We start from the raw sequence: 7,317 nt of genomic DNA, 5'->3' as shown, positions 1-7,317 counted from the left end.
GAAACCAATGTCTCATGTGTCATTCATGTTGCTTCCTTTCTTTCTTACCCTGATGGAATCTTTAAGTCATTTATTTTATTTGTTTTTATTTTTTAAATTTTTGTTGGTTGTGGGGCTTGAACTTTGGGCCGAGGTTGGCCCACCTTTCTGTTTTCTGCCATGACTTAAACCACCAGGAAATATCCACAGGAAGCCAAACAAACAGATATTAGTTCTATATTCTTAAACTTTCCTGTCTTTAAAAATCTGAACCACAAAGCCAGCCCAGGCACAAAGAGAGTAGAGACTCTTATCTCTAAGTAACCTAGAAAACGAGAAGTGAGGCTTGGCTCAAAGGTAGGGTGGTAGCTTTGAGCTGAAGAGCTCAGGGACAATGCCTAGGCCCAGGGGGAGAGCAGTAGTCTTGAGCTGAAGAACTCTAGGACAGTGTCCAGGCAGAGTTCGAACCCCATGACCCACAAAAAAAAAAAAAAAAATCAGAATCACAGGAAGTGGCACTGCGGTTCAAGGTGGTATAGTGGCAGCCTTGAGTAAAAGAGTTCAAGGACAACACCTAGGCCCTGAGTTCAAACCCCATGACCAACCAAAAAAAAAAAAAATTAAGTGTATGAGCTGGGCACTAGAGACTCACGCCTGTGATCCTAGCTAGACAAGAGGCTGAGATCTGAGGATCACAGTTCAGAGCCAGCCCTGGCAGAAAAGTCCCCATGAGACTATTATCTCCAGCGAACCAGCAGAAAGCTGGAAGTGATGCTCAAAGTGGTAGAGTGCTAGCCTTGAGTAAAATAACTCAGTAAAGGCCGGGAGTTTGGCCTGGTGGTAGAGTGCTTGCCTAGCATGCATGAAGACCCAGGTTTGATTCCTCGGTACCGCATATGTAGCAAAAAGCCAGAAGTGATGCTGTGGCTCAAGTGGTAGAGCCCTAGCCCTGAGCCCAAGCCTAGGACTGGCAAAAAAAAAAAAAAAAACACCTCAGTAAAATAGTGCTCAGGCCCTGAGTTCAAGTCCCATGACTGACCTCCCCCCCCCAAAAAAAAAAAGAAAATAGTACTCAAAACCTGGAGGATTCAATAAGACACTGAGTTTATTAGGACAGCCTTCTCCAGGCAAGACAATGAAGCCAGCTCCTACTTGAGAAGAGAGAATAGTTCCTAGCAAAAGGAAGAATCACCATCCTTCTTAACTCCCCATGAACATTCTAGAGAAGAGGTAGACAGCGAGAGTCTAGAGGGTGGGCAGTGATGAGCTAGACACTCTAAGCAAAGATGGTGCCATGATTCTTGGCGTTTCTAGTCCTAGAAGAATGGTCCTGGAGGCCTGTGAGAAAAGGTGTTTTTTTTGTTTTGTTTTTCCCCCAGAGAGTGACTCGTCTTCCATCAGGCTGCTCCCACGAATCCTGAGTCAGGGGTGCAGTGCCCGCTTCCCTCTGCACTGTAGCGTAACCGTGGCTCGTCCTCCTCATACCAGCGTGCTTCATTGAACTCGGGGAAGAATGCTGCGATCTCTCTGCTGGCTGAAACCACAGAGTCTGTAAGGGGAGGTAAGACAGAGAAAGTGAGGGCCGGGAGTTTGGCCTAGTGGTTAAAGTGCTTGCCTAGCATGCATGAAGACCCGGGTTCGATTCCTCGGTACCACATACATAGAAAAAAGCCAGAAGTGGTGCTGAGGCTCAAGTGGTAGAGCTCTAGCCTTGAGAAAGTCCAAGGACAGTGCTCAGGCCCTGAGCTCAAGCCCAGGACTGGCAAAAAAAAAAAAAAAAAGACAGAGAAAGTGATTAGGAGGTGGAAATAGGAAGATCGTGCATTTGCCTGCACAATATGACTGGAGGCTGTTGCAAATAAATAGAAAGACAGATACATAGACAAATAAAAAATAATAGGCCCAGCTCACCCACCTGAAAACATTCATTCTTATCTGTGGCTGTGGACAAAGCGAGGTAGACTCACCTGAGCCATGGGTGGTGTTACGGGTATCTGTGAGGCCAAAACTCCCACGGATAGTATCTGGGGCTGTATGGCGTGCTCGAAACACTCTGGTCGGTCCCATTAATGTCCTCCAGAGCTGGATGGCATCTTTGTGGGCAAGGATGTAGGCTCGGATTGGCCCACTATAAATAAAACTTCACGTGAGAAGTGTGATCACCCAGTGTGCCACCAAACTGTGACTACTAGACGACTTTGAGAGATTTGTTTTTTGTTTTTCTCTTTTGTTTCCTTTCTGGCTGATACCAGTACTACTTCAAAACAAAAGTGATGGGCTAGGAATGTGGCTGAGTGGCAGAGTGCTTACCTAGCATGCACTAAGCCCTGGGTTCGATTCCTCAGTACCACATTCACAGAAAAAGCCAGAAGTAGTGCTTGTGGCTCAAGTGGTAGAGTGCTAGCCTTGAGCAAGAGCAGCTCAGGGACAGTGCCCAGACCCTGAATTCAAGCCCCAGGACTGGAAAAAACAAAAATGAATGAACAATACAATTTATGGAGCCATTTTGCAATGGATAAAGATGCTGGTACCAAAATTACCAAGTACCTGGCCATGAACTCTACGAGCCGCTGATAAAAAAACCGCCCTGCAAAGAGAGAATAAATTTCATCAGGATAATGCTACCTGCAAGAAAACTGTTTATACTCTGTCTCCTTACTGAAAATAGTAACTAGTAAGAGAGGGAGAGGGAGAGAGAGGGAGAGAGGGAGAGAGAGAGAGAGAGAGAGAGAGAGAGAGAGAGAGAGAGAGAGAGAGAGGGGGGGGGGAGCGCGAGAGAGAGAGGGACTTTGGAACATCATATTTCTAATCTGAATACAGTCTCTATTACTTATAATCTGGTTTTGGATAAATCTTAAAACTCGGGCCTGGGTACTGTCCTTGAGCTTTCTCAAGGTTAGTGCTCTACTACTTGAGCCACAGCACCACTTCCAGCCTTTTCTGTGTATATGGTACAGGGGAATCAAGCCCAGAGCTTCTTCCATGCTGGGCAAGCACTCTACCAGTAGGCCATGCTCCTGGCCTTTTTTTTTTTTGGAATTTTTACTGGAAGAAGTAAATGGACTAATGAGCATGCAGACAATGTCTGATTAATTAAATATAATTACTGATATTAACATCAGGACAGGAAAGTTTGTGTGGTTGGTTGTCAGTGGCTTTTTCTGAGCATGGGGTACTGAGGAATTGAATCAAGGCTTCATGAATGCTAGGCAAGCACATCCTGGGCTTGAATTCAGGGCCTGAGCACTGTCCTTGGACTTTCTCAAGGCTAGAGCTCTACCACTTGAGCCACAGCACCACTTCTGGCTTTTTTTTTCCCTAGGTATGTGGTACCAAGGAATCTAACCCGGGTCTTCGTGCATACTAGGCAAGCACTCTACCACTAGGCCAAACTCCCAGCTGGGAAATATTCTTTTACAGACCTTTTAGGGTTATGAAGCTTTTCATTCAGGGGACTATTGGTCTTACCTTCATGTTCTCGGTAAAACCTCTGGCAATCTTCCTTTCTCCATAGTAGTTCTTTCATTCGTATAATAAGGAACTTGTTGCTCAGAATCTGCTCATGAATAGCCTGGATCAATACCATCCAAAGATAAAAATCAATTAGGATTAAGCTGGGCCACTGGTGGCTCACACCTGTAATCCTAGCTACTCAGGAGGCTAAGATCTGAGGATCCCAGTTCCAAGCCAGCCCAACCAGTAAAGTCCAAAAGACTCTTATCTCCAAAGAACCACCAGAAAATGGGAAGTGGAGCTGTGGTTCAAGTGGTAGAGTGATGGCCTTGAGCAAAAAAAGCTCAGAGATAGCATTCAGGTCCTGAGTTGAAGTCCCATGACCAACAAATCCACAAATCAGGATTTAAAAAAAAAAAAAAAAAAAAAGCAACCAACACCTGTGCTGATACAGACACAGTGAGGACTCCCTTTCTCTGTTCTTCCCCACCCCCACCCCACGCTCAAGTTCAGAGCTTGAAAGGTCATCCCATTAGTAGTGTGTTCTGAATCTTCGATGTTTTCGTAAACCTCAAGGCACCGAAGGCTAGAGACCCAGATAAGGGCATTCTTGGGGCTGTGGAAATATTAGGAGCAAGGGCCTGGTTGAAGAAATTCAGTGTTTCTGGGGATATGCCCCTTCCAGGGGCTACTAGAACCCTTTCCTTTCATTCATTCATTCATTCATTCATTTATTTATTTATTTATTGAGCCCAGGCCTTGAACTCAGGGCCTGTGCACTGTCATTGAGCTTTTTCACTCAAGCCTAGCACTCTACCACTTTAACCACAGCACCAGTTCTGGCTTTTTCTGCGTATGTGGTACTGAGGAATTGAACTCAGTGCTTCGTGGATGCTAGGCAAGCACTCTACCACTAGGCCATGCTCCTGGCCCCTTGGAAATCCAATTCTTACCTCTAGAATCAGTGGATGAGCGACTGCATCAGGCTTGATCAAGGCTAGGGTGAGTTGGAGAGCCCCAGGGCTTCGCAAGATGGAGCTCATTTCAATTCCTGCCATCAGAAAGCCATATGAGACAGCCACCAGGGATGAACTCATCTCTCCCTCCTCTAGAAGCCCATTGAGACATTGCAAACCAGCCAGGGTCCACCCTCCTGACATTCTCAAAGAATCTGATAGGTACATTCCAAGGTGCTATGAATTATTTGCTTGCCTAAAGTGTGGCACTTCTACCACTTCTCTTTCTTGTATGAGCATCCTCTACTTACCTCCTCCTAAGAAATACAGTTTCTCAGGGGGCTCTGATGGCTCGCACCTGTCATTCTAGCTGCTCAGGAGGCGGAGGTCTGATGATCAGGATTTAAAGCCAGCCTGGGTAGGAAAGTCCATGAGACCCTTTTCTCCAATGAGCCATCAGAAAACTGGAAGTAAAGCTGTGGCTCAAAGTGGCAGAGCAAAAAGAGTTTAGGGGAACTGGGAATGTGGCTTGGTGGTAGAGTACTTGCCTAGCATACAGGAAGCCCTGGGTTCGATTCCTCAATACCACATACACAGAAAAAGCCAGAAGTGGAGCTATGGCTCAAGTGGTAGAGTGCTAGCCTTGAGAAAGCTCAAGGACAGTGCCCAGGCCCTGAGTTCAGGCCCTAGGACTGTCAAAAAAAAAAAAAAAAAAAGACCAGCTTCATGAAATCAGAGATAGTTTTCACGCATTATACCCTTGATTCCACGTGCAGAGGGCCCCTCCCACAGCTAGCTCTCATTACTCTTTGCTGCTTTGAACCTGCTCTCTTTTAAGGCCTGGCAGCTAAGGAGTCAGCCCCGTTCAGAGAAGATGCAGAACTTTCCCCAGTGTCAGGTAAGTGACCTGGGTTCCTGGCTTTACAAATGTCAAGTCGAGAAATATGGCTCAATTTATATGCTCCACTTAAAAGGTCATCCCATTGGCAAATTATAATTGTGTGTGTTCAATCCTTGGGGTTTGAACTCGGGACCTCGGCTTTGTCCCTGAACCGCCCCCCCCCCAAAGCTAGTTAGTGCTTTTACTATTTGAACCACAGCTCCACTTCTGATTTTTTTTTTGGGGGGGGGAGAGGATTAAATGGAACTAGTGGCTCAGATTTTTTTCTTGCCCAGGCTGGTTTCGAACCGCGATCCTCAGATCTCCGCCTCCTGCGTCACTAGGGTGTTAGCTGTGAGCCAAAGTGCCTGGCAAAATGACAAGTTTTATTAGTTGCCTAGGCCTTTCCACATCCCTCTACCCTAGACACCCCCAAAACCCTTCCACAGGCTGCAGGGAGGCGGGAGGGAACCCTAAACCCCACCCCGTCCCAACCCCGGTGGCTGAGCCACTCACGCCCCCGAGGCGCGTCATCTTCCACCCCCCCTACCCCCTCCTCCCCGGCCCCCCGTATCCACACCACAGCTAAGCGGGTTCACCTGGTTCTTCCCCACCCCGGGCGGCGTCAGGCCATCAGGCACTGCGCTAGTTAGCTTCCGTGAGGACCTTCCGGTCCTTCAGGCATTCAGCCGGGCAGCCTAAGGCTGGGAGACGTTCTATAGGAAGGAGAGAAGGGTCCTTGCACGGTTGCTTAGCAGCGGCGTGAGGCCGCCCTGGTCAAACCGGAAGTCGGAAGTGGCGGTGGTGCGCGAGACCGGAAGTCGAGTGAGACGGAAGGGGCGTCCCCTCCGCGGGGTTTGAATGGGTTATCCGGAAACTCCTTTCTCGTTATTTATTATTTTTACTCTTCGTTCTCTTATGTTCTTCACTTACCTATGTCTAAACACATTTCAGAAGACTGGAGGTGGGGCTCGAGGGGTAGGGCGGTAGCCCGGAGCTGAAGAGCTCAGGGACAGCGCTCAGGCCCAGAGTTCACGTCCCATGACCCGCCAAAAAAGAAAAATTAATATTCCCTTTGTACCCCGTGTGCCTGGAAGATACGGCATGTGAGTGTGTGATTTTCTTCACTTAATACTGGCTTTTTTATTTTTTGCCAGTCCTGGGCTTGAGCTCAGGGCCTGAGCACTGTCCTTGGACTTTCTCAAGGCTAGAGCTCTACCACTTGAGCCTCAGCACCACTTCAGGCTTTTTGCTATGTATGTGGGGTACCAAGGAATCGAACCCGGGTCTTCATGCATGCTAGGCAAGCACTTTAACCACTAGGCCAAACTCCCGGCCCACTTACTACAGTTTTATGTTGTGTTTGCACCCCGTGTAAGTAGTCTCAGTGTCTTTTGGAAGGTAGAGGATTTGTATGTGTTTCACTGTGTATGTGTGCCCGTCCCGGGGCTTGAACTCAGGGCCTGGGCGCAGGCATTTACCCAAGGGTAGCACTTTACCACTTGAATCACAGCTTCACTTCCGACTTTTTTTTTTTTTTGAGGAGGGGGGGGTGATAAAAGCCCAGCTAGGCACCAGTGCTCATGCCTATAATTCTAGCTACACAGGAGGCTGAGTTCTGAAGATTGCTGTTTGAAGCCAGACCGGGACAGGAAAATCCCTGAGACTTTCAGCCTCCATTTAACCAGCAAAAGGCTGGAAGTGGAACTTAAAGAGTGCTGGCCTCGCTTCAAACTCTTGGTTTGATTCCACATACACAAAAAGAGCCAGAAGTGGTGCTGTGGCTCAAGTAGTAGAATGTTATTCTTGAGCAACTCAGGGATTGTACCTAGGTCCTGAATTCAAGCCCCAGGACTCGCAAAAAAGAGAAAGAAATGGAAAGGAAAGAGCCAAGTGAGGGGCGGGAGTTTGGCTTAGTGGTAGAGTGCAAAAGTTATGTAACCAGACACTGACATACTGAAAGTTATATATTGAAGTCACAAGACGTATGGTCAAAGACCTTTATCTTTAAGTAAGTCTTACAATGGCCTGGAGTTTGGCTTGGTGGTA

The 7,317-nt window shown here is 47.5% G+C and overlaps 1 protein-coding gene across 4 annotated transcripts; it reads right to left on the bottom strand.

The window, feature by feature from the left end:
* Positions 1 to 1,053: 1,053 nt before the first annotated feature.
* On the bottom strand, positions 1,054 to 5,973 carry Nme6 (NME/NM23 nucleoside diphosphate kinase 6). Of its 4 annotated transcripts, none has more exons than XM_090323317.1 (7): positions 5,868 to 5,973; positions 5,561 to 5,636; positions 4,386 to 4,483; positions 3,448 to 3,550; positions 2,527 to 2,566; positions 1,947 to 2,107; positions 1,054 to 1,528 (listed from the first exon to the last, which is right to left on the bottom strand). In XM_090323317.1, the coding sequence occupies exons 3-7, from the start codon at positions 4,473 to 4,475 to the stop codon at positions 1,377 to 1,379; spliced, it is 546 nt and encodes a 181-aa protein (XP_090179443.1). In that variant the 5' UTR covers positions 4,476 to 4,483; positions 5,561 to 5,636; positions 5,868 to 5,973; the 3' UTR covers positions 1,054 to 1,376. The 4 variants fall into 4 exon arrangements, with proteins under 4 accessions (XP_090179443.1, XP_090179444.1, XP_090179445.1 ...); XM_090323318.1 differs by lacking the exon at positions 5,868 to 5,973 and adding an exon at positions 5,785 to 5,807; XM_090323319.1 differs by lacking the exon at positions 5,868 to 5,973 and adding an exon at positions 5,753 to 5,775.
* Between the last annotated feature and the right edge of the window lie 1,344 nt (positions 5,974 to 7,317).

The sequence above is a fragment of the Megascapheus bottae genome, chromosome 32, assembly GCF_031878675.1.
Source record: "Megascapheus bottae isolate mThoBot1 chromosome 32, mThoBot2.hap1, whole genome shotgun sequence".
NCBI lineage: Eukaryota > Metazoa > Chordata > Mammalia > Rodentia > Geomyidae > Megascapheus > Megascapheus bottae.
Note: the sequence above shows the minus strand (reverse complement) of the source record. Positions and strands in the feature narration are given on the sequence as shown.

Coding starts and splice junctions, on each gene's coding strand:
- Nme6 (XM_090323317.1), bottom strand. CDS start 4,475: ATGAGCTCCATCTTGCGAAGCCCTGGGGCTCTCCAACTCACCCTAGCC. Junction 3,551..4,385: donor CTCATCCACTGATTCTAGAG/GTAAGAATTGGA, acceptor GTATTGATCCAG/GCTATTCATGAGCAGATTCT. Junction 2,108..2,526: donor CTCGTAGAGTTCATGGCCAG/GTACTTGGTAAT, acceptor TTTTATTTATAG/TGGGCCAATCCGAGCCTACA.